Genomic DNA, 27,774 nt, shown 5'->3' on the forward strand with positions numbered 1-27,774 from the left:
TTACTTCATCAAGCCAAAACGGACAGTCTCTAGAGAGAGTGTGCTACCAAGACCAAGTCTTTTGTAGAGTAATGTAGTTACAGGAGTGGCATCCATCACCTGTGCTGTATTTATTGTTTACAAGCAAGTCACAGGTCCCAAATGTACTCAAGGGGAGGGGATCCAACCAAGGCATGAAACCCAGGAAGCAGTGGGAATAATGAAGCCACCTTACAATCTATCACACAAGCACTTCTGCTGCTTCTGAGTTTTTAAATTAAAAATGACCTTCTGCTTCTGCTGCTTCTGAGTTTTTAAATTAAAAATGACCATGAATATAATCCTTAAAAACATTGTAATGTACAACACTAAATAAGAAGTAAAATCTAAACCCAGAATACATCTGATGTCAAAGCTCATGACCTTCTCACTTCCCCAGCCATATCCAGTTTAAACTGGATTTCCAACATCTCTGAGTCAATCCCTAGAATGAAGAGTAAGAGCAAAAGCCTGGAAGACAAGCGGTTTCTAGCTGCGCACGGGCTGTAGGAATATGGTTAATTTTTGGCCCTCAGTCCCAGTAACAATTAAAGGAGGTTAATTTTACCATTTATATTACTTTAACTGTTATTCTGGGGACCAAAAGAGACACTGATTACTCAGTAAATATTTTGTTCCTGGAATCACTGTCACCAACACAGTTATATAACACGAATGAGGGTGCGGAGAGAGGGGAGGAGATGGAAACCCTCGAGTAAGTTGTATTTCACTGTTCCCTCACCAACCACCATAGGGTTTGACCACCAAAACCAAAGAAAACTTCACTAACTTCATAAGAGGAAAATATGCATTTGATTTTTGCCTTAAGTTGCATGCACTGGCTCATCACTGATTTGAACTTTTTTATCATCTGTATTTAATTTTTTTTCCTTCTGTGATCATCCATGCTCTTTATACATTTGCTTTATTCAGACGTTCATTGATTTGAATCAAGATATTAAACGTTCTCTGTCCTATACACCCAAATATTCCCATCCCCTCTCAGGTAATTTCACCTCTTTTTGTTTACAGTGCGGGGAGTGGGGTTGGGTGTGAGGTAGCGAGAGGGCAGACGTACAGCTGCTTTCCATCCCAGGAGTCAACCCCATGTCTCACTGCCTAGGATAACAGCGAATAATACAAGGTTCATTTTATAACTGTGATTGGTGTTCACTTCGGGAAACCCATCTTCGCAAACTTTGGTCCGCCGCGATCGCTAAGTTGATCAGCAGTCCGGCGACTCCCAGGAGGCTGGGGCTGCCCGGGCCCCGCGCGCCCGCGGCCGCCGCCACCCCCGCCGCCCCTGGGGCGCGCGCCTGTGCCCAGCCCCCGCCTGCACCGCCGCGCCGCTCCGGAGCCGGGCTGCGGTCACCGAGCGCCCGGGCACGGATGCGGGCGCCTGCCCGGGGTCGGCCAGGAGAGCGCGAGCCGGGCGCCGGGGGCTTCGCGCCGGCTGCCAGGGCCCGGCGCGCTCGGCTGGGAAACTTCTCCGGGCGCGAGGCCGGAGCTCAGCGCGGGGCCGGGGAAGGCCAGGTAAGGAGGGAGCCGGGGCGCCTCGGCCGCCTCTCTCCCGCCGCCGTCCGCACCCTCACACCTGGCAACGCCGGGGCCGCTCGCCGGGCGAGGCCTCTGTACCGGCCCCGCCCCCGGGTGGGGGCCGCTTGCCGCAGACCCCCGGCAGCGCCGGTGCTTCGCCGCCGGTGCTACTGCGCGCGCCGCTCCGCCGCCGGGCTCCAGCCCCACTCGAGCCAGCGGCTAGCCCCGGGTCCGCGGGGCGCCGCTCGAGCTTGGCGGTCGTGGGGGGATCGCTGCTGCGGGTCGGCGCGCGGGCCCTGGGCGCTCGGGTCGTCCTCGCATAGAGGTGAATCTTCCTCCCACCTCTGCTGTTGGTCCCACTCTTGCCCCGGGCACCTTGGAGTCCCCCCAAAAGGCCGGATTTTCGAGGGAGAAAAGCTGCTTCTGGGGGCCCTGATATCTTTAGGTTGGCCTTGGGGAAGTCGGGCAGCGGCGGGAAGTTTCCTTCTGCAAACGGTCTGACTAGGGGCAGGGTTTCACGCTGAGTTGGGGACCGAGAAAGCTACCTCATCCAAGGTCACGCTGACCTGTTTACTCTATTTGGGGAATGCCCCTGAAAAAAAAAGGGAAGGAAGGAAAGAAAAAGACGTTTGAAAACCACTAAATTACCTCCTCACCAAGGTCGGTTACAGAGGTATGATACATTTTGAGGGTCTGTATTTTAAGAAAAGATTAAAGGCACAGAATCAAATACAGTAATAGGACTATGGCCAAAAAAAAAAATTGTTTTAGTCAGGAGATATTTTGCAAAAAGTTCTATATGTAAATAAATGGAAAGGTAGAATTAGAAACCCACTTTTCTACATAACCGAATTTGATTTTCTAAACTTCTAGAATATGACAGCCTTCCTTCCTGACGTTTCACTCCAACTTTTATGGTTAGGTATTTTCAATTTGCAAGCTTGCACACTGCAATTGAGTTTTATGGCAGCCTTAAAAAAATTATTGCTCTCTGTTCATACTAAAGTTTAGTGGCTATTTTCTTTTCTGTTATTTTTAATACCAAGGACTGTTGCATGAACATATCCCTGGTGTGACAGTACAGGAACTTGGCATTGTTCTTTATGGCAAGAGAAAACCAAATAAGAACTACTTGAAACAAAATATAAACAAGACAAAAATTGGATCTCCTTCCACATTTGCAAAATAAAGAGGTCTGGCTGATCCCAGATGATCTTTAAGCCTCTTTCCTTCTCTGGGAGACTGGGTTTGTCTTTTGAAGAGTTTGGGATACAAATATTAAGTGAAATCTAGAGTAAGATGTTATCTGTCCTAAAATTTTATACATATAAACTGGGAGACATTTGATAATTGAGTTTCTTTAATCTCATCAGTCTCTCAGAATAGCTGAATCATTGTGCATCCTGGGTTTCTAAATGGTGATATTCTATGTTATTAAATAAAAATGTGTCATGGAAATCCCATGCTTCTTATCACAAGACTGACTAATAGCGTTGACACACTGGAGCATTCACGTCTGCTTATTTTGAAACAGTCCCCAGGAAAGATCAAGAATGGTTATGAAGCATTTGCTGTAGTGTGTGAGCATAACAACACATAGCGACATGACAGGCAAGAAGTTTTGAAACAGCTTTGGAAAATATCCAGGATAGATTTGCAAGCCTGCAAATTGCGATTGAAATCTTTTTTTTGTAATTATGGGTGTTGGTCAGCTGGGATTATGAGCTATAGAGAATAAGTAAGAATTTACAAGAGTATATTGAGTCATTAATGTGATTTTTTTTTTAAAGAAAAGGGGAAAATATTTCTCTTTTATCTAAGTAGTTAGACAAAAATGTCTTAAAGTGAAATTTACAACCGGTTATTTTATAAATTAAATAAATAACCAAAAGTTGCTGACTTAAAGTTCCTGTAACAATGCTGGATCCTCCTCCAGCCCAGAGAATTCAGGGATCAATTCATACAGACCCAAAGTGAGATCTTCTCATTTTGTGCTTTTCAGCAGAATAACCTCTAGTGACTGTCACACACACACTCTGAAATTGGCGGGGGAGGAGGGATTTATGGTCTAGAAAATGGTCTATAGCAGCTGAGCCTATAGAAGAACTTTCATCTCTCTGAGCCTCATTTTCCATTCTGAACAATGCTGATAATACTATTTGGGTTGCAGAGTTGTTGTGACTCCTAAGTGGGTCAGCATAGGCAAGAGCCAGTGTCTGGCACATAATAAGAGCACAGCTCATCTTAGTTCTCCCTGTCTTCCTGAGTAGGTGTTTGTTTAATGACTGAACAAACTGTAGGTTGAACAGTAGGTCAATTTTTTGCTTTTGATTTCAGAAACTCCATGTGACAAAATCTTGACAATTGTTGAATCTTGGTAATGGGTATATAGGGATTCATTATATATTATTTTCTCTGTTTTGGAATATGTTTAAAATTATTCATCAGAACAAAAATTTAAGAGTGAATCTGAACAAAACCCCACCTTATAAGATATATTTCTAATCTAGCATTTCATTTTTAATTGGAATTTTTAAAATTATTCTAGATGGACAGGAAAGAAAAATACAATTATATAGAGTGAATGGATGGGTGGGGAATGATACTGGAGAGCAATCCGTGGTGATCTTCAATTTTTTGTGAAAATTTTTTTTATTTTAAAAGGATCCAAAAATATCACATGATATTTGTTAATTCTGGTTGTTGGATTCATGGATTTTTATTCTCTGAAATTTTTGTATTTAAAAATTCTCAAATTAATATAAAACCACCTTTTGGTTTTGTGAGGGTATTATAAAGGAAGCAGGTATTTCTCTGGTGGGTGGTGCAGTGGTTAAGAATCCACCTGCCAGCGCAGAGGACATGGGTTCGATCCCTGGTCCAGGAAGATCCCACATGCTGCGGAGCAACTAAGCCCATGCACCACAACTACTGAGCCTGCATTCTAGAGCCCACAAGCCACAACTACTGAGCCCACGTGCTACAACTACTGAAGCCCTGTGCCCTAGAGCCTGCGTGCCACAACTACTGAAGCCCGCGCACTCTAGGGACCACGTGCCACAGCTAGTGAAGCCTGCACACCTAGAGCCTGTGCTCTGCAATGAGAGAAGCCACCGCAATGAGAAGCCCATGCACTGCAAGGAAGAATAGGCCCTGCTGCTCGCCACAACTAGAGAAAGCCTTTGCGCAGCAATGAAGACCCAACACAGCCAAAAAAATAAATAAATAAAAAATAAAGTAAGCAAACAATACAGATATGTGCAAAGAAAAAAGTAGTGTCCCACCATACAAGAATAACCACCCTTAAGATTAAGTGAAGATCATTCCATATGTCTTTTTTGCATTTATACAACCAGAAGGATAAAGACACATTACTGTGTAATGTGGTACTCCAATGACACATATAATGTTTGGGGGTTTATTTGTCTGTTTGCTTTTGGTCTTTGATGGAAGTTCTAAAAAACAAGTTTGTTTGCATTTTGGTTTTCAAGACTTTAGACTGTCTTTTAAAATGTAGCATTTATTTTAAAATTCAATATGCAACAACTGACTTTAAATGAGTTTTAAGTAGCTTAAGTTTTTTGCATATAAGACGTACTTTTAGATTATTTTAGATCTCATAATTTGAAGCTGGGTTTTAATTATGTCAACATTTGAAATTCACTAAAATGCAAGCCCCATGAGGGCAGGAATTTATTGAATTACTGCGTATGTTAATTAGTAATATTTTCCTGGCCATTTGAAAGTTGATGATGCAGTCAATTATGCTATAATGCTTGTTTTGAAAACCAGCGTCACTCCAATGCAATTGAAATATTAGGGAACAATTTGAGCATAACACAAGTTTTGCACTTGCTTATACATGATTTACTCAGCCAGAAACACCAGGTGAACACAGTAAACTGCAACCAGCTAACTGAGCCCTGTAGGAATACACAAAATGCCAACACACAGAGACCTCAACGTCTACCAGCTACCTTGGTTCACCATGTGGTATCCTGCAAGATTGTGTTTTGCTATTCTTTTGCAGTTAGGAATTTTTCTACATAAAAACACACTGATTCAACATCCCAAGAATGTTTAAGCATCTTGATTCAAAAAAGAAAAATAGTGCATGCAAAAGGAAAGCTTCAATATTGAAGAGAAGCTTGAGATAATCAAATATTTTGAAAGAATCAAGAGAATATGTAGTATTTCCTGAGCAGCAGGAATAAGGGAATAATCCACATTGCAGATCATGACAGGAAATGCACAAAAAAGAAACATCTATGGCTGGAATAAGCTCAAGTACTACAAAGTCAATAACAACGAGGCTGAAAGAAATCAAAGAAAGGAAAGATCGTTCAGCACGTGGATGGAGGACCAGTGAACAATCTTTCTCACAGCCAAAGAGAAAGCTCCTGTCTATATACGAACACTTGAAATGGTCATTCCCTGCAGAAGTGCTCCTGTTAGCACCAGTAGTGGCTGGTTTGGTGGTTTCAAACATCGTTGACTCTGGTGTGTGATCCACGTGCTCCTTAAGCCCGAAAAAATGACAAAGGAAAGATTATAGCCAATTAGCTAGCACACATGAACTTAATAGGTGTGTTTGCCAGGAAGGAAAATGAGAACCTGAAGTAAATAAACATAGAAAAAGTGAGTTCATTTGTTGCATATAGGACACTTGGAGGAGAGGTAAGTGAAGGTGTCTACCTTGGATTCATATCAAGAAAAAACTGTTAATGCATTCGTGATTCCAGCTTCTCTTGCATCTTTCATCAGGAATCTTAGGTGAACTTACTGCTTGACATGATAACAGGTGATCAAAGGTGAATGGCTTCCTGCTTATGCCTTTAACCATTTCCAGGACATGGAAAGTCAGAAGAACTTGAAGCAGAGTATGGGGGTTTGTTTAAAGCAATCAAATGATGAGCTTGAGAAGGAGAGGTTTACTGCTGTGTCTTCAAATTAAGAATTATAGGGCACTGCATGATTCGACATAGGACTCAACCTATCCTTCTGTTGCTCCAAAAATTGTAATTTCTTTTTTTTCTCTTTTTTTTGGCTGCGTTGGGTCTTCGTTGCTACCCTCTTGTTTTCCAGATATGACTGAAGACCTGTTACCACCTGATTTTCCTAATTTAAATCTAGCAAGGATTGAGTGTCTTCTGCTCCACAGACCTATATTCCAAGTCCGTCATAGAATGTAGATTATTAGATTAATGGAAAGCCTCATGTATAGTTAGTATTGGTGTATACTGTGTGTGTATTCATTTTCTATTGCTTTGTAACAAATTACCACAAACTTAGTGGCTTAAAACAACATAAATTTATTATCTCACAGTTTTTATGAGTCAGAAGTCCAGGCACAGCTAAACTGGATCCTCAGCTCAGGGCCTCACAAGCTTGCAATCCAGGTGTCAGCCACACTGCACCCCTCATTTGCAGTCCAGGGTCCTTTTCCAAGCTTTTTAGGGTGCTGGCAGAATTCAGCTCCTTGTGGTTGTAGGACTGATTATCCTGGTATCTGTTGGTTGGGTACTTCTTTCAGCTCACAGATACTGCCTGCAGTTCCTTGCCTTGTGGCCCCCACAGGCATGTCATAGCATGGTGTCTGCTTTATTCTAGGCCAGTAAGAATATGTTTGTCTAATTTCCAATCCCTCTCAAGTCCTACAGTGGAGTGTTATATAACTTAACATAATCGCAGTGGTGACTACTCCAGCACCATTGGCCATATAATGTTAACTAATCAAGGGAGCATCTGTCCCATGCCATTCACAGGTTCTGCCCAGACTCAAGGGAAGGGGATTATAGGGCGTGCACACAAGCAGGGCAGGAATCTTAGAATTCTCCCTACCACCGTACATGATAAAGTGAGAAAGCAAGCATGGCTGCAGATAATCAAGTGTGACTTTAGCTGAGACAAGAGAATCAGAGAAGCCCTTCGTAGCCTGTGGGCATGGTATGAAAGTCAAAGGCATACTCCAGCCTAGAAGCCTAGTGGTACATGAAGAGACTTAGGCATGATGTGCAAATAAAGGCTGGTGTGGACCTTCTGGAATCCAGAAGGCCACAATCCAATCTCCAGCGTAAAATTTATAAGATTGTCTGTCTGAGATTTACAGTGTATACCATGAGGTATCATCAGAAGATGAAATGATAAAACAAGACCATGTAATATAATTGCTTAGAAAAGTAGAATTCTCCTAAGGGAAAAGGAAAAAGTAGTGCCTTCCTTGGTAGGATAAAGAGGCCAAGAGCTGTAGTGGAGCTGGCCATCTTTTTAGGCAGAAACCAGATGGTGACACATCTATGCCTTGGATAATATCTGACTGTAGCATATGAATATTGTAGCCAATATCATTTACCTTGATATCAACTCTTTGCTCTTAGTCTTAGATAATTCTTCCATATTTATACATTTATATGCTATACATATGCACTGTTTGCACAGCATCATGTCAAGTCTTTTCATTTCCTCTCTCTTATTGCTTGAGAGGCTCTAGACCAGCACTGTCCAAGAGAAATATAATGCAAGCCACATACGTAATTTACTTTTTTTTTTTCTTTTCTTTTTTGCTGTACGCGGGCCTCTCACTGTTGCGGCCTCTCCCATTGCAGAGCACAGGCTCCGGACGCGCAGGCTCAGCGGCCATGGCTCACTGGGCCCAGCCACTCCGCGGCACGTGGGATCTTCCCGGACCGGGGCACGGACCCACGTCCCCTGCATCGGCAGGCGGACTCCCAACCACTGCGCCACCAGGGAAGCCCCACATACGTAATTTAAAATTTTCTAGTAGCAACATTAAAAACTAAGAAGAAATGGGTGAAATTAGCTTTAATAACATGTTTTATTTAATCCAGTATTTCCAAAACATTATCATTTCAACATGTAACCAATATAAAAGTTATTCACGACTTATTCCTTATCTTTGTACTAAGTCTTCGCAATCCCTTGTGCACAGCACGTCTTACTTCAGACCAGCCATATTTCAGGGGCTCAACAGCCACATGTGGCTCCTGGCTCCGGCAATAGCCAGCACACCCCTAGAATTCTAAGGCCTCTGATCATGGGCATTTAATTTCAACTCTCATTTCTCTTTGTACTCAATTTTCTAGATAGTCTTGCCAGCTCCAGTCCTTACTCAGGATTGTCCTGTGTTATTACAAGACAACTGTTACATACCCCTCCATCCTGCCCCTTATCTTCTGTTGTGAACTCTGTTGCTAGACCAAGTGCATCAGGTTAAACATGACTCAAAATGAGTCCCCCTTTCCTCTGATTTCTTTCCGAGCTTCGGGAAAGAAAGGGATGAAAGGAAGATGAAAGCATCTTCATCCCTTTTCTGTTCCTCTGTCTCAGTAGAGACACATCTTCCTTTCATTTCTTCCTCATGGTCTAATATATGCTTTCCTTTCTTCTTAGTCCAACACCTAAGCCATTGATTCAGGTATTGATCATATCTCACTTGGACTTCCTGGCTTATTAACCTGCTTGTTCCAAAACTATATTCTAGACACTGCTTTTCTCCCTGAGCATTGTTATCATTGCTATATAAAAAATACTTAAAATATATACCCCAACTGAGAGAATAAGCAAATTATGACACTTTAAAAAGGAAAATATATATAATGGGCAATATAATATATAGTGGAAGCCGTGTAGACTGATAATAAAGGCCGTAAAAACTCAGAACCTAGAAGGTGCACTTCAGCCACCATGTTAAGGAAAGGCTGCTGCAGCATATCCACAAACCTTGAGCCCCCTTGGAGATGACTGGTGAGGAAGAAAAATGCCTCCTGACCTGAGCAAAGCATGGAAATGAAGACACACAGGAGAAAATGGGCCTTTCCAGCCCTTTAAAAATAAGCATTAGGGCTTCCCTGGTGGCTCAGTGGTTAAGAATCTGCCTCCCAATGCAGGGGACACGGGTTCAAGCCCTAGTCTGGGAAGATCCCACATGCCGCAGAGCAACTAAGCCCGTGTGCCATGACTACTAAGCCTGCGCTCTGGAGCCCGTGCTCCGCAACAAAAGAAGCCACTGCAATGAGAAGCCTGTGCACCGCGACGAAGAGTGGCCCTTGCTCACCGCAACTAGAGAAAGCCTGTGCGCAGCAACAAAGACCCAACGCGGCCATAAATAAAATAAATTTTTAAAAAATAATAATAAGGATTAAAATTCAGACCCTTTACTCTACAGAATGTTCTGGTGTCTCTCAACCCTATCCCCCTAAAAGTTTGTAACCCTGGTTGCATAACAAAATCCCTGGGAAATTTGTGAAAAAATTCCAGTGCCTGGGCCCTACCACAGTTCTTAAATAATTAAACAGTCTCTAGAGTTGGGCCCCAGTCATAAACCTGGTGTTAAGATCTGCAGTCGTAATTCAGTTCTGCCCCTCAGCTCTACATGTTGACCTATGCTAGGAATAATGTTCTATTTCATATCATGGAGAGTTGTGTTATTTTAGAGCTAAAAGGAACCGTACATTATTTGTCCAACTCTTTCATTTTATCAATGAGGAAGCAGGTCTGGGAAGCTTAAAATCACACGCTGTTTAGGGGCACAGCTAAGACTAGGACTCTTCTCTTAAGTTGTAATGCCAACTGGACAGACTAGATAGCAGAATGGTGCACGGACACCAGCACTACAGCCATGGACAGACAACTAGGGATCAGGGAACATTACATGGAGTAACCAGCATGGGAGGACAGCCAGTGGTCAGCCAGGAATGGACACAGCTGAGGCTCTGCAAGCAAGGATAATTCAAAGATCCTTCAGGAACAAGATAAAATAATGGCTCTCAAACTGTAGTGTGCATAAGAATCAACTGGGAGCCTATCAGAAATGCATCTTTCTGGGTCCCTCCCTGGCTCAGTAGTTCTGGGGTGGGGCCAGGGAAGGAGCATTTTAACAAGCCACCGAGGTGATTTTTTTTTTAAGATTATAAAGTTTTTTTTTAATTTTTTTAACATTTTTATTGGAGCATAATTGCTTTACAATGGTGTGAGTTTCTGCTGTATAACAAAGTGAATCAGCTATACATATACATGTATCCCCATATCTCCTCCCTCTTGCATCTCCCTCCCTCCCTATCCCACCCCTCTAGGTGGTCACAAAGCACCAAGCTGATCTCCCTGTGCTATGTGGCTGCTTCCCACTAACTATCTATTTTACGTTTGGTAGTGTATATGTGTCCATGCCACTCTCTCACGTCGTCCCAGATTACCCTTCCCCTTCCCCATGTCCTCAAGTCCATTCTCTACTGGGTCTGCGTCTTTATTCCTGTCCTGCCCCTAGGTTATTCATGACCATTTATTTATTTTTTTTAGATTCCATATATATGTGTTAGCATACGGTATTTGTTTTTCTCTTTCTGACTTACTTCACTCTGTATGACAGACTCTAGGTCCATCCACCTCACTACAAATAACTCAATTTCGTTTCTTTTTATGGCTGAGTAATATTCCATTGTATATATATGCCACATCTTCTTTATCCATTCATCTGTCGATGGACACTTAGGTAGCTTCCATGTCCTGGCTATTGTCTCTTTTTGAATTATGGTTTTCTCAGGGTATATGCCCAGCAGTGGGATTGCTGGGTCATATGGTAATTCTATTTTTAGTTTTTTAAGGAACCTCCATAATGTTCTCCATAGTGGCTGTATCAATTTACATTCCCATCAACAGTGTATGAGAGTTCCCTTTTCTCCACACCCTCTCCAGCATTTATTTTTTGTAGATTTTTTGATGATGGCCATTCTGACCAGTGTGAGATGATATCACATTGTAGTTTTGATTTGCATTTCTCTAATGATTAATGATGTTGAGCAGTCTTTCATGTGTTTGTTGGCAATCTGTATATCTTCTGTGGAGAAATGTCTATTTAGGTCTTCTGCCCATTTTTGAATTGGGTTGTTTGTTTTTTAGATATTGAGCTGCATGAGCTGCTTGTAAATTTTGGAGATTAATCCTTTGTCAGTTGCTTCATTTGCAAATATTTTCTCCCATTCTGAGGGTTGTCTTTTGGTCTTGTTTATGGTTTCCTTTGATGTGCAAAAGCTTTTAAGTTTCATTAGGTCCCATTTATTTATTTTTGTTTTTATTTCCATTTCTCTAGGAGGTGGGTCAAAAAGGATCTTGCTGTGATTTATGTCATAGAGTGTTCTGCCTATGTTTTCCTCTAAGAGTTTGATATTGTCTGGCCTTACATTTAGGTCTTTAATCCATTTTGAGTTTATTTTTGTGTATGTTGTTAGGGAGTGTTCTAATTTCATTCTTTTACATGTAGCTGTCCAGTTTTCCCAGCACCACTTAGTGAAGAGGCTGTCCTTTCTCCATTGTAAATTCTTGCCTCCTTTATCAAAGATAAGGTGACCATATGTGTGTGGGTTTATCTCTGGGCTTTCTATCCTGTTCCATTGATCTATATTTCTGTTTTTGTGCCAGTACCATACTGTCTTGATTACTGTAGCTTTGTAGTATAGTCTGAAGTCAGGGAGCCTGATTCCTCCAGCTCCGTTTTTCTTTCTCAAGATTGCTTTGGCTATTCAGGGTCTTTTGTGTTTCCATACAAATTGTGAAATTTTTTCTTCTAGTTCTGTTAAAAATGCCAGTGGTAGTTTGATAGGGATTGCGTTGAATCTGTAGATTGCTTTGGGTAGTATAGTCATTTTCACAATGTTGATTCTTCCAATCCAAGAACATGATATATCTCTCCATCTACTTGTATCATCTTTGATTTCTTTCATCAGTGTCTTATAATTTTCTGCATACAGGTCTTTTGTCTCCTTAGGTAGGTTTATACCTAGGTATTTTATTCTTTTTGTTGTAGTGGTAAATGGGAGTGTTTTCTTAATTTCACTTTCAGATTTTTCATCATTAGTGCATAGGAATGCAAGAGATTTCTGTGCATTAATTTTGTATCCTGCTACTTTACCAAATTCATTGATTAGCTCTAGTAGTTTTCTGGTTGCATCTTTAGGATTCTCTATGTATAGCATCATGTCATCTGCAAACAGTGACAGCTGTACTTCTTCTTTTCCGATTTGGATTCCTTTTATTTCTTTTTCTTCTCTGATTGCTGTGGCTAAAACTTCCAAAACTATGTTGAATAATAGTGGTAAGAGTAGGCAACCTTGTCTTGTTCCTGATCTTAGTGGAAATGGTTTCAGTTTTTCACCATTGAAGATGATGTTGGCTGTGGCCAGGTGATTCTGATGGAAGTGATCTGGGCACACCTGCTGGGAAGCACTAAACACTAACCTAAGGAACAAGATTGTTGTTGGCTTCCAGAGACTGGCTTCTTGGCCACTGGAAAGTGAAGACTTAAGGATGGGTTGGTTCTGGGTCTATACCTGCCAGCAGTAGGTTGCCAGGACACAAGATAGGGAAGAATGATAGAGATCACTCCTGCAGAAATGAGTAAATTTAGAATTTACAGTATAAGGATGGTTCGTCTTCAACTGTAATCCTCTGCGGGAAAACTTTTGAAAACTGTATTCTCCAAATGGCTCAGCTCTATAACATACAAGCAACAAATACAGCAATGGCATTTCTATGTTATTTAAAAATTTGCTAAGAATTTTTAATAAAGATTTTCTCATCTGAATCTTCCAGCACCCTTTAAAGTGGACAGAATAGGTGATATTACCTCTGCTTTACTGATGAATAAATATGTCTGAGTTCATCTACATAGCAGGGAGGAAACTGAGGCCTACATTTTCTAAATCCTGGTACTGTGGAAGCAGAATGATGCAGTTTAAACTGTGAGTTTCAGAGTCAGGCAGACCTGGATGGAATCTTAGTTCCAATATGAGTAGTGTGGTAACCTTGAACAGCTTACTTGCCTTCTCTGAGTTTTCTCATCTGTGAGATGGAGATAATAGTACTTTCCTCATGGGGTTGTGCAGGTTAAATGAGATAATTTTTCAAATATGTCTGGCACATAGTTGCTGAATAAGTGCAGCTCCTTAAAGATAAGCAGAGAGGGCTTCCCTGGTGGCGCAGTGGTTGAAAGTCCGCCTGCCGATGCAGGGGACATGGGTTCGTGCCCCGGTCCGGGAGGATCCCACGTGCTGCGGAGCGGCTGCGCCTGTGAGCCATGGCCGCTGAGCCTGCGCGTCCGGAGCCTGTGCTCCTCAACGGGAGAGGCCACAGCAGTGGGACACCCGCGTACTGCAAAAAAAAAAAAAAAAAAAAAAAAAAAAAAAAATAGCAGAGAAAACTAGCTTTTTTTTTTTTTTTTTTTTCAAAACAACATAAACTTATTCTCTCGTAGTTCTGGAGGCCAGAAGTCTGAAATCATGGTATTGGTAGGTGTACTCCTTCCAGAAGCTCTAAGGGAGATTCTGTTCCTTGCCTCTTCCAGTGTCTGGTGGCTGTCGGCATTCCTGGATTTATGGCTGCATCACTCCAGTCTCTGCCTCTGTGGTCACATTGCTTCCTCCTCTTCTATCTGCATCCTCTGTGTGTCTCTTATAAGAACAATTGCCATTGGATTTGGCCCATCCAAGTAATCTAAGATGGTCTTCTCATCCGGAGATCCTTAACTTAGTTATATCTACAAAGAGACCTGTTTTCCCAATAAGATTACATTCACAGCTTCCAGCGATTAGGGCATGATCATATATATTGGGGGGCAAAAACTAGCTTTAAGTTCATGATTATTTCCTATATGGAACACACACCAAAGTTGGGATATGATTCCAATTAATGAGTAGAATATTCATGGAATTTTGATCTTCTTCGTTGCCTAGCAACCCAAACTAACACAATACCACATGCTACCAGAGTTGTTTTAATCAGATCAGGAATTCAACTGCTCTTAAGGAACTGAACGTTCTAAAAAGACAGAAGGATTCTCCTATGAATTTGGAGTTGTGCCAGACATCTTAAATAAGTGATGTCCCAATCCCTCAGTCAAGGTCTCCTCCACTTCTGTTCCCTTAGGTGACAGAAGATGTTAGAACATCTGTTGAATTGGATAGAGAGCGGGGATGGAAAAGGCAGAGTGGGCTTGTACCTCTATACCAGTGTGTTCAATCCACATTCACTGAGTGCCAAGGGTCAGAAGTACAAAAACATTTGTCTTTGCCCCTTAAGAATTCTGGAATCTAGAAGAGGAAGTGAGTCAATGTTGAATAATAATACAGCAGATTACTTCATGAGTGCCTTTCTATGTCTGTGTCCCTGGCAGTATTCTAAGCATTATGGATTGAGCAGTACAAGCAGATATAGCAGGTCTCAAATATCCACTGTCAGGATTATTATTTTACTGCCAAGCTGTCCTGGCAGAATATCCCACTGGTCTCCCAACACATTAAATCAGACTCACAACCTTGAAAGACACATTGCCTGCTGGAGAGGGCATGAAGCTGAGTGGAGGACTGGAACTTCCACCCTGTGACTTACTGCCTCCTTTCCCTGAAGCAAGTTACCTAACCTGTCCGGTGCCCCCCCTTGCTCATCTGTAGGCTGAGCGTGGTGCCTGAGATCCTGCCTCCCTCACAGCAGTAAGTGTGATGCAGCGAGGTAATAAATGTCCACGTTCTGAACCGATAACTGCCATTTCTGAGCTGATCTTCATCAGTTTGCCACCCAGTTTAGATCACATTTCACTGAGCATCTTTGTGCCTGCCTTTACATTTCCTTATTCCCTAGAACTCAGGGTCTTACAATGTAAAGAGCAAACTTGGAAATATTTTATTTGCCCTTTATTTTGTCTCCGTCACTTGTATCCCCATGTGTTAACTTCTTTTGCAGGGAAGACCCACTTTAGTGCTTAAGAAATCCATTGTGCTCCTTTGGCATTTCAGCATTTATTTACCCAAAAACATGACTTAAGGCCTACAGGCTTTTCAAGCAGCCAGCTGGTTGATGAATCATGTGCAGCATTCGTATAGTGCTGCTGGCACATGTCAGAGGAACACTCAGGCTCATCACCTGCCCCTGTCAGTTCTTCCTCTTCTAATAAAGTACATCTGTTTTGGTGACTGAATAAAAACACACCAAGCAGAGAAAGGCTGGGTGTGGAGTAATTTAATCAGGGCAAGTCAGCACTCCCTGTTGAGTGAGACGGTGTCAAGGATAGGAAGATGGCTTGGTAGCAGCTTATTGAAACAGAAGCCGACTGGGAAGGGCCGGAAACACAGTTCCTCATATAATCATAATGGGTCACACTCCAGGAATGTAGGTGGCCCAGTATATCCCCCAAGTCAAGAGTTGAAGGGGACAAGATTCCCATAAGCTCCCTTCTGAATTGCCACAAACATTTTACATGGCCTCTCCCTGTTAGCATCATTTTAACAATTTGTTGAGGATTATAAATTTTTCAGGAAGTTCAAACCCAAGTTCAGAGCTCTACTGGCGGTGCTTTTTAATATTGGCTTCATGGCTGTGCTTGGCATCCTAAGGAACTGATTAATTTAAAATACCCAAGTTTTAAAAGTTAAACAGCAGGGGGACTGACATTTGCAGTCTGCATTTCACAGTTGTCACTACTCATTGTATTTTTTAAAAACGTTTCTTTGTTTTGAATGTGCAGTAATATATAATTTTGTGTTTTGTTTAAAGAGGAGAAATGAAACATATTCAGCATGCCAGTCTGCCTTGAATCTCATCTCTCACAGAGAGATGTGTGGAGTGATAATTAGAGGGATGCAGACTGTGTAAAATGTATTTGAAAGCAGCATGAGTAGAAATAACAATATGGTTGTAAGTTATAGGTCTGTGTTGTTGTTTCTTTTTTTCATGATTCACCTGGTGATGGTTTGTTTTTTTTTTTTTTGCGGTACGCGGGCCTCTCACACTTGTGGCTTCTCCCGTTGCGGAGCACAGGCTCCGGACGCGCAGGCTCAGTGGCCATGGCTTACGGGCCCAGCCACTCCGCGGCCTGTGGGAATCTTCCTGGACCGGGGCACAAACCCGTGTTCCCTGCATCGGCAGGCGGACTCTCAACCACTGCGCCACCAGGGAAGCCCTGGTGATGTTCTCAATGTCATTACTTGCTGAGAAGAGAATCACTGTCCAAGATGAAAAACCAGGAACTTCAGCAGCAGCAGCTTCTTTATTTTCATTTCTAGTTCTGTTGGTAGCAACACTATTCCTTTTTTCACTTCAGCTAAGTCATTTTCACCTCTGTTTGTGTACTTTTTTTCTATGAGACAAGATCTATGATATCTGATATTTTATTAACAGGTGTTCTGGAAAAATCCATCTCAAGATAAAAACACTAAATATAGCACACAAGTTCAAGGTTCTTGAATGTTATTTTGGTTTCAAAAAAGTCAATCTAATGAATGCCTCACACTGAAACCATTTATTGTTAAGAAACCTGGTGATAAATGATATCCTATAGCTCTGTCATCATGGTTAAATCTCTCCTGAGTCAGATCACATATTAGCATTTATACCATATGGCTGAAAGGGTAGAGAATATATGTGCAGAGGAACAAGTCGCTAACATTTTTGACCATCTGGTAAATAAATGTGTAAGTAGCAGGAATTGTACTATTATTTATTTAGTTATATGGATGCAACCCTTAACCTGAAATAGCCTCTAATACAGTGAAGGAGAACTGAATTTTTATTTCTCGAATAATTTAGCTCTAATTAATTAAACATTTTCACAGTCTACTATGTGCCCTTAAAATCTGACTCCTAATTGTGTGTTTCTTATGTTTACTGATTTATTAGGGCTCCTTACAGTGCCTGATTTAAAATATCTCTCATGGGAGACCACGATTGGATTTAGCATACAGGCTCAAGTCCTGAAGTTCTGCTCTGCCACCAACCACTGTGTGGCCTTGGATAAATTACTTGGCCTTTCTGAGCTTCGAATTCTTCACCTATAAAGAGTGAATAACATATTGTCAAACAGTATCTCTAAAAGGGTGGGCCATGGAGGGCCATGGATCGATGCATCAAAATCATGTGGGGAGCTTGTTCAAAATACCAACACTTAGGCTCCACCCTCAGAGATTCTGACTCAGTATATCCAGAAACAGTCTATGAATCTGCTTATCTAGTCACTGTCCCAAGAGATTCTGAGGTATACCGAATTACTCTTCCAGGGACCAGCTGATTATAGCGCTTATTAGCTTTCTTGAAAAATAGGCAGTTAGTTAATTGTAACAAATACTAAAATTTCTGTAAATAATTTATTATTATTAATAAGCCTAACTCTGAAATATGCATTTTTATATCCTAGAAATTTAACACTTTCAGTATTTGTGCTGAAAACATTTTAACTTCATAGAAAATAGGATGTCAACTTGAATAAGGAATGCTGATGACTCACTGAATACACTTCTCAATTCTCCTTGTTTAATTAGAATCCTTTCTGTTTTCTTCTCACACAGGAAACCACAAAATATTGCTGGGCTAGTTCTAAATCAGGAGCCCAGATGAACTTAAGGATGCTAGCATGGGATTCTTAGTTTTTCAAGATCCGTACACACCAAACCCTTAATCACCCCAACTCCAGTGTCCGGGCTTTCTCTGGTTTTGTGAAGACTGAGCAAAACTCTGATGATGGAAAAGCAAAGGACTTAATTACTTGCTTCGATATCATTCAACATCAACTGAGAAGTGAACCAGACGGTAGTACAGCCATGGAAAGAAATTCAAGTTTATGGAAGAACCTAATAGATGAACACCCAGTCTGCACCATCTGGAAGCAAGAGGCCGAAGGAGCCATCTATCATCTTGCCAGTATTTTATTTGTAGTAGGTTTCATGGGTGGCAGTGGATTCTTCGGGCTCCTTTACGTCTTCAGTTTGCTGGGGTTGGGTTTCCTCTGTTCTGCTATCTGGGCTTGGGTAGATGTCTGTGCAGCTGACATATTTTCCTGGAATTTTATATTGTTTGTCATCTGCTTCATGCGGTTCGTTCACATCGCCTATCAAGTTCGCAGCATAACCTTTGCGCGAGAATTTCAGCTGTTGTACAGCTCCCTCTTCCAGCCTCTGGGGACCTCTTTGCCTGACTTCAGAACCATTGCTATGAGCTCAGAAGTGGTTACTTTGGAAAAGGAGCACTGTTATGCCATGCAGGGGAAAACCTCCATTGACAAACTCTCCCTGCTTGTTTCAGGAAGGTGTGTACTCTTGACGCTTGCATGTCTTTCCTCTTTATTCCTTACTAGCTTGTGTTTCTTTCTGCTGCATTTTCCATCTCAACACAGCAGAGTCCTGGGCAGCATTTAGCATGCTGAGGCATGAGAAAGCCCTTAACACATGAGTCATGGACATAGGCATTTAGAGTACAGGGTATTATTTACTTGAAGCAGGTTATAATTTAGAGTCTTAATATTTCTTCACAGAAATCAAATGTATGAATCGGTTTGTCTGGATATGCTACTTGTTTCCAAGCTAATCATGAGAGTCAAGAGGATGATGCCAGCTTAAATTCATAGAATACTTATGTTAGCACGCAAAGTATTTTGAACAGATTCTGCTAGGGCATTCTTCTAAATAATAAGGAACACTTAAATTTTATAATGATCATTTTTTTCAGTAAATTCTAGCAATTGCCCACTTGCTAGAAGGGGACGTGCACTATATATAAAATTTGAAAACAGAAAGTTTGGAGGAAGAAATACTAATGTGATTATTCATGTTTTTTAAAAGGTTAAATATTTAGTTTACAGAGGTATTTCCAGTGGTACTTCTTTATGTTCTTCAGTGTTCTCCTGCTTAATTTAAAATCTGACTGAGTGCATTGAAACTTTTAATTGAAAGATTATTATATACACAGAAATGGGCACATATCATCAATGTACAGTTTGATGAATTTTCTGATGAATCTTACCCACTGTTCCAGAATCCTAACCATGGGAGGAACAGCGGTACATAAATCTTAAAGGGGATTTTTGTCACTTATTGTAATGTATGAATTTAATATTTTGCCCTTAAAGATTTTAAAAGTCATAAAAAACATCAGAGATCGGAAATACTGTTCCGTATCCTCGTCCCCAACTTAGTGCTCTCTTTCTCCTTCCCTCATAACTGATGTCCTTTGTAGGATCAGAGTGACAGTTGATGGCGAATTTCTGCATTACATCTTCCCCTTCCAGTTCCTGGATTCTCCTGAATGGGACTCACTGAAACCCACAGAGGAAGGCATTTTTCAGGTAAAGAATAACTAGGCCACACTGTGAACACTGCCTCTTCCTGTTTAAAAACAGGGAAACAAGCAAACAGAGCAGCAGATGACATAGGAATGATTTATATTTAGCTTTGGAATGTACTTAGTATCACGCGTGTCTTCCCAGTTCCGCTTGAGTCTTGCTGATTAATGTCACTTTATAGGTCCGGCAACAAGGAGAAGATTGGGTATTACATATGACAGAAAGGAGTCTGTGATAAATATTCTTAAATTTTTCTTTGCTTAACTGAGTATATGGGAATTCAAATATAATTAATTGACATCTGACTCTAAACACTGCCACCTGTCACAGTTTAGAAAAACACCAAGAACCAAAAATCTGCCCTTATTACAAAATAAGTGACTTTTAAAATTCAAAATACTGATGAATTTCAGTTGTTTTCTAGCAACAAAATGCTAAACTTACTGTCACTACTCTGCTGCCATATCTGGTAGTTTTGAAAGATAATCCTTTCAGTAGGTTCTGTCTATTATGGTATACTTCCTCTGGTTAATACATGTAACATACATGTGTGTGTATCCATGTGTGTGTCTTTGTAATACAAATTCATATACATATGCAGAATAGGTTCATTCTTTCGGTACTGCAGAAACTGCATTAGGGTTAAATGTTTACAGTCTTCAGGATTGACTTGGAAATATTTCTCTAACACTAGCCAACTTTATTATGTTTTAATATCAAGTAACTCTCACTTCACTGAAATGCAAAATCTAGATACCCACACTTAGAAAACAGATAAACTGGAGATGGGCACAACATTGTGATTATTCATGTTATAAATTACATAGATAGTAATAAGTTTTGTAGTTTCTATTTTAACAATATATTGTGGGTTGGTAGGCTTTTTTAAAGTTAAAATCAGCACAAGAAATTCATGTAAAATTTGGGGCCAAAAAAAACCCACATGGCAGAATATTTCTTGCTTCCTCATCTCTGATTATGTGTGGTCTTATGTTCGGTTAGGTAACGCTCACAGCAGAAACTGACTGTCGATATGTGTCCTGGAGGAGAAAGAAATTGTACTTGCTCTTGGCTCAGCATCGTTACATCTCCCGCCTGTTTTCAGTTTTAATTGGCAGTGACATTGCAGATAAACTCTATGCCTTGAATGACAGGGTATACATAGGAAAAAGATACCATTACGATATCCGGTTACCCAACTTCTATCAAATGTCAAGTCCTGAAATGTCCAGATCAACCCTGACAGAACATTTGCAGAATTCCAGACGACATTGTGATAAATGACACCGAAGCCTGCAGTTTTATAATGATAAAAGACTCTCTTCATCACTCCCCGAATGAAATAGCAAAATACAGAAAATTGAGCTAATATTTTTATAAATCCAACTCAGAGGCGAGATGCCGCTGCCAGCTGTTTCATTCATCTCAATGTGTGCATTGTGAAGACATTTTACAAGTTTTTTTTCTGTATTTCTCATTGGAATATATGCGGGGGCGGTGAGTAACTGTGGGCAGTTTGTCCTTTTCTGCATCAGCACTGGGAGAATGAAATTTTGCGTTCTCAAATATGTCCTCAGACTTATTCAAATCTGCTGCCTTGCCCTACTGAGTTAGTTAGGTGTTGCTTCTCAAGAAGCAGCCAGTAAGTACTCTCAGCAGGAGAGTGGGTAGCTACTGTCCACACCAGTGTTTCCAGAATTCACTTTTTGCTACAACCTCTGATGAAAGCAACATGTGTTATTGTGGTGAGCAGCACTTACTTATTTTAAATGTGAAGTTATTTAATATGACTAGAAAGCAGAATAAATGCAAGAGGTAACAGTACGCCAATCTTGAAGACTATTTTATTGCTACAAATAATTCATCCGCTTAATCATTACAGTAATGATTACAGTACATTACAGTAATAGTCCTAATCATTACAATAACATTTTAAAAGAGGCATTTCATGAAAAATAAAGCTGCATACTAATTACTGAGTAAAAAGAATACTTGTGAATAAATAGTAAAAATGTAGCACAGCCTCTCAATTTTCCATGTTCGGCTGAAAGGGCAAGAGGGGGTGGTTTGGCTAGACAGTGAGGGACTCCTACTGAAAGCTCCACCCACCGCAAGCACGCCGCCACAAGCATGGGTGTCTGCCTTCCAGCTTTGTAAAGAGACAGATCTGATCCCTACCTGGAAAACACTGGTTTTCTGAAGCTCACGTGCAGGCCATGTCCTTTGGTAGAAAGATAATAGCATCCTACATTTAACAAGTGTATACTGAGCACCTACTGTGGCTCCAGGTGCTGACCTGGACACTGGGAATATTTCAGGTAACAGAAATCCTATCCCTCATAGAGCTCACGTTCTGGAGGTGAGGGAGACAGATAATAAAATAAATCAGAAACACCTAGAGGTAGAAAGAGATAGTGCCATGGAGAAAGCTAAATCAGGGAAGGTGGCTAGGAAGGGGCATTGCAATTTTTATAGTGGTCAAGGAAGGCCCGAGAGAGAAAGGTAATGTTTGAGCAAAGGCCTGAAAGAAGCAAAGGAACGATGCATGCAGCTATTTGGGGAAAGAGCCATCTGGGCCAAAGGAGAGCAAATAAGGTCTTTAGGCAAAAGCAGGAGCGGCTGGGAGGCTGGCATGATTAGAGCCGAATGAGCACACGGGAGAGAGGGCAAAGAGGTAATATGGGGGCCTAATAAGCATGACAAGAACTTTGACTTTTATTCTGAGAATGACCAGAAGCCATTGGAGAGTTTTAAATAGAAGAGTGATGTGATCTGCCCTACGTTTTAATAGAATCACGTTGGCTAGTCTGCTGAGGATAGACTGGGGGAGATGGGGACAGGCGTGGACCTGGAAGGGGAGATCAGGGTTCAGTGTGAGATGCTTATTCAACTCTGAAGTAGAGGAAATAGTTGGAGGAGTCTAGAGTTCAAGAGAAAGGTCTGGGCTGGAGATAAAGATTTGGGGGTATTTCACCTATAGGTGATATTTAAGGCGATGAGACTAGTTGAAATGGCCAAGGGAGTGAATGTAGATTCAAAAGAAAAAATGGCCCGAGGACCTTTCCTTGGGACAGTCCCTTGTTAAGAGGACAGGGAGGTGGGAAAGAGTCAGCAGAGGGTGCAAGAAAGAGCAGCTAGTGAGGTAGGAAAAAAACCACGAGTGTGCAGTCCTGGAAGCCAAGGGAAGAAAGTGTTTCAAGAAGCGAGTGATGAGCTGCTTCAAATGTAGCTGACAGTCAGGTGATGGGAAGTCTGCGAATAAACCATTGGGTTGAGCAGCATGGAGGTCACTGGTGAACTTGACAGGAGAGGTTTTAGTGGAGTGACTGGGGACAAAAACTCGACTGAAGGAGGTTGAGGGGAAATGTGAGGCAAGATGCTGGAAGAGCAAGTGTAAGTATGTTTATCAAGTTTTGATGTGAAGGGAAACAGATATGGTTGGTAGCCTGAGCAGGAAGTGGGATCAAGAGAGAGGATGTTTTTGCTGGGTTTTTTTTTTTTAAGATAAGAGAAATACCAGCATATTTGTATACTGATGGGAATGATCCAGAAGGGAAGGGTGAATTGCTGGAGTGATGACCTTGAGCAGATGAGTCAAGGTCAATAGACAATCATTAGTTAAGGAGAGAAGGCAGAGTATATGGGAGTGAAGTTGCTGGCAAATGAGAGATGTGACGGGAGCTTGTGAAAGTTCTCTCATAATTACTTCTATTTTCTCAGTGGCCTAGGAAGCAGAGTCAGCAAGGAGGATGGGGAAGAAGGGGTGGAGTTATGTAAAGTCCATTACTTGGTATGTTAGCATCTGCCGTAAGAGGGACAGTGTGACAAGGTCTGAATCATTAGTCTGGATGAGCTACTGAGCTATTCAAACTCAGCATGAACTAGACGAATAGTCAGGAGGTTCTTCTGTCTCGCAGCCACACATGGCCATCATGGGCAGCACTTACGAGCAGACACCATGGCGGCTGTCTGCCTGGTGCCACTGGAGGCCTTCAGAAAGCACCCACGGGCTTTAGGCAAAAGCAGGAGCGGCTGGGAGGCTGGCATGATTAGAGCCGAATGAGCACACGGGAGAGAGGGCAAAGAGGTAATATGGGGGCCTAATGGCTTCAGTGGCTTCACAATGACTCCGGGAGAAATTCATTTCTTTGCATCTGTAAGACTTTGTGTGGTATGAGATATCAAAACACGGAGTACCCCAAGTAGCAGTCATACCTTAAGTTACTACCGGCTAACAACACAACAGGGTTTAATTATCAGATAGCTTTCTAACCATGAAAGTCAACTGGGAACAAAGCCAGACAGAAATGGGATATAGACTTTTGGCTCAAATCATGTGTGTGGCAGAGGGAGGAGAAGAATATAAATACAAGTTTTCCAGAAATCGAACCATTTTTAGGATGAGGAGGAAGGAGGACAAACGTAACAGGATAAAGAGAAGCTAAGAGATGCCGTGAAACCTCCCCATCTTCACACTTTCCCGTAGGCCTGGCGCCGTCCCTCGGTATTAACAGCTCGGTTACTATCCAACACCTTGGCTGCACCCAGCTTTTCTCACTTAACAAAATAAAAATAAAAAACCCTATAGTGACCTCTATGTCTCTACTCTGTATGTTTGCTTTGAAATGTCTAGCAAACCACATTTTACTATCTCAAAATACTCTAATCAACCCAGATGGAAAGAAGAAAGCACTGATAATCCTGAAAGAGTACCCCCGAAGTGCAATATCCCAGTGCATTTAAATTTAATCTCTATTAAAAATTGGGCTCAATTTAATCTTACCCTAATTGTTCCCAGCCCTAAATTCCTTTGATGCATCTATCGCTGGTAAGAGAGCAATAAGATGAGGAACCAGTTGTTTCCTTGTGTTAAAAATGCTTTGTGGCTTCATACACAAAATCTGTATATGCAAAAATAAATGGAGCACCTTGTCCACAGAGTATTAAGAATTTCAAGACCGAGACAGTAGAGCATTTATGCCAAGCGTGGGGCTCTTGTAAGCCTGGGGCTCTCTGTGACTGTGTAAGTCGCAGGCCCACGCAGCTGGTGCTGGCCAAGAATGATCCCTGTGACTTGAAGGAATTGGGGTGATTGCTTTGTGATTTTTCTGTCCTAAATTTCGCCATCAGGAAGAGCTGAGAAGTAGCCTGAGGAGGAAAGGGAGGGGCTTTGTCTTAAAATGAACCCATAAACACTCCCACCCCAGTCACCAAGGCCAGTTCCCAGAGGCTGCAGGCTCCTCTTACACACCTTTATTTCACCTGGATGTTTGGAAGCTTCCTATCCCCTCGGGGCAGGATGTGGAGGGGAGCTAGTCCTTTGAACCTGATCTGACCTTTGTGCAAATATAAAAAGGGACCAGTGTGAGTCGCCCTGGACTCTGCACCCTTAGGAACTCACAGTGCTGAGATTCACCTACTGTAAAGGATAGTATGACGCTCTCAGCATTTACAGGTCGAAGAAATTTCTCTTCCCTTCAACAGAGGAGCAGAAGGAAGTTCATTTGCTCTCTGCTCATCTGAATAAGCTCTGGATGTCATACTGTTACACTGCACAGAACCAGGACACAATTGATTTGACAGAGCAGTTACAAAGCAAAATCCCTCAACTAAGCTGGCAAGAGCCATAAGAAAGACAGTACTAGGCAGAGAGTATGTATTACTATAAGAGCAATATATTACACAACATTATGTACTTGAGTCCCCTGGTTTGACCAAGGGCGTAAATATATATGTGGCATTGGACTGCACTTTCAAACTAGGTTCCACGTTCCATTATGTTGCATACGGTTATAGAAGAAATTAATCTTCAGGAATGGTATTCCCAAATTAATATTATTTTTTAGTAAAAGACTAAAAGTTTTTATACAAATTTGAGAAATCAATGGGCCTAATTCCATTACTTTTCTTCATTCTACTAAAAGTTCACACATACATAATCAATAACGAATATCAGTATCATATGCATCTATTATAATACAGGTTTAATTTGATAAAACTATGTATTATTTCAAGATCAAAAATCTTACAGTAATGAAAAGATGTGGCAAGAATGAAAATTAGTTCCTTTAGCTCTTAGTCATCTCACTATGAGTATTTCCGTCATTTTCATGCTGGATTGTACATTTGCATACAATATTAGCAGTTTCAACATAATGAAGTTTTATTATTATGCTAAATTTGACTAGTTTTAAAACCTGCTAGCTATTCAAGATTGACAGGGAACGTTTTTTCCCCCTTAGAACAGATCATTTGTGTCTTGAACTATAATTCTTCCCTTTACTCCCTTTCAATTCAAGCTTTGCTGATCTCAATAAATGTAATTAAATTTTATTTATAGGATTCCAAAAATATTTGTTTCTATGTAATTTTACAGTAGGATTTTTAGCTTCACTTGATTTAACACCAGATGTTTTATGAGTCATCTAACTTGAGATTACCACTCTTACTCAATCTAAACTTATCTCCCAAGTTATATAATTACAAAACAATATCTTACGTATATTTAATACTTTATAGTTTACAAAGCATGTGTCTACACGTGATTTCATCTTTTTGTTCCTTGGAAGAATTCCATTTTATGGATAAAGATTAGAGAGGTTGTAATCAAACTTATAAGCTTTTGCAGAGCAAAGGAAATCATAAACAAAACAAAAAGACAACCTACAGAATGGGGAAAAGTATTTTCAAATGATGTGACCGACAAGGGTGGAATTTCCAAAATATACAAACAGCTCATACAACTCAGTAACAAAAAAACAAACAACACAATCAAAAAAACAGACATTTCTCCGAAGAAGATATACAGATGGCCAATAAAAGATACATGAAAAGATACTCAACATTGCTAATTATTAGATAAATGCAAATCAAAACCACAATGAGGTATCACCTCACACTGATCAGAATGGCCATCATCAAAAAGTCTACAAATAATAAATGCTGGAGAGGGTGTGGAGAGAAGGGAACCCTCCTACACTGTTGGTGGGAATGTAAATTGGTGCAGTCACTACTAAGAACAGTATGGAGGTTCCTTAAAAAACTAAAAAGAGTTGCCATATGATGCAGTAATCCCACTCCTGGGTATATATCTGGAGAAAACTAATTTGAAAAGATACATGCATCCCAATGTTCATAGCAGAGCACTATTCACAATAGTCAAGACATGGAAGCAACCTAAATGTCCATCAACAGAAGAATGGATAAAGAAAATGTGGTATATACATTTATACAATGGAATATTACTCAGCCATATAAAGAATGACATAATGCCATTTGCAACAACATAGACGGACCTAGAGATTATCATACTAAGTGAAGTAAGTCAGAAAGAAAAATACCACCTGGTATCACTTATATGTGGAATCTAAAATATGATACCAATGAACTTATTTATGAAACAGAAACAGACTCACAGACATAGAAAACAACTTATGGTTACCAGAGGGGAAGGGGGGTAGGGGAGAGATAAATTAGGAGTTTGAGATTAGCAGATACAAACTATTATATATAAATAAATAAACAACACGATCCTACTGTATAGCACAGGTAGCTATTTTCAATATCCTGTAATAAACCATAATGGAAAAGAATTTTACAAGTAGGCTAAAAAAGGTTAGAGAGGTTGAATCACAGTGAATGGTGACACTCAACTCAAGCCAGTTCCTCCAAATCAGTGTCCTTGTGTTTTTCATGCTATATTGACCATGGTGCTACCAAGTGACTCTAAGAGAAGTCAAATGCCCCCAGTCTGAACTGAAAGAAAACTCAAAGTCAAAATGCTAGTTGCACATTTGCTGGGTTTGTCAGTGGGGGAACATCTTCCAAACACGAACATTTCTTCTTCCAAATCATCAGCAACTACCTTGAGCTCAAATGTGCTTTACAAGTAAAATGTGCAATTAAATGTAAGTCTATTAAAATGGCTATAAGTTTATATAATAAGAAAGCATGGCCAAGCTTCTTTGATGCAGTTTAAATAAATTCTTTAAATTCTGGATCTGTCCAATTTCATTTGAGATATTTTCATATCTCCAGCAATCTTATCTCAGGCCACCTCCCCCACTTACATTCTAGGTGAACTAATTCAGTGCTCCTTGTAGTGC

At 40.9% G+C, this 27,774-nt stretch overlaps 1 protein-coding gene across 1 annotated transcript; it reads left to right on the forward strand.

Moving 5' to 3' along the window:
- The first annotated feature begins 1,494 nt into the window (after positions 1–1,494).
- Positions 1,495–21,455, forward strand: POPDC3 (popeye domain cAMP effector 3). The gene is made up of 4 exons (XM_082856133.1): positions 1,495–1,551; positions 17,901–18,637; positions 19,564–19,672; positions 20,672–21,455. The coding sequence occupies exons 2-4, from the start codon at positions 18,153–18,155 to the stop codon at positions 20,951–20,953; spliced, it is 876 nt and encodes a 291-aa protein (XP_082712259.1). The 5' UTR covers positions 1,495–1,551; positions 17,901–18,152; the 3' UTR covers positions 20,954–21,455.
- The last annotated feature ends 6,319 nt before the right edge of the window (positions 21,456–27,774 follow it).

Source organism: Leucopleurus acutus (genome assembly GCF_964270905.1).
Source record: "Leucopleurus acutus genome assembly, chromosome: 15".
Classification (NCBI taxonomy): domain Eukaryota; kingdom Metazoa; phylum Chordata; class Mammalia; order Artiodactyla; family Delphinidae; genus Leucopleurus; species Leucopleurus acutus.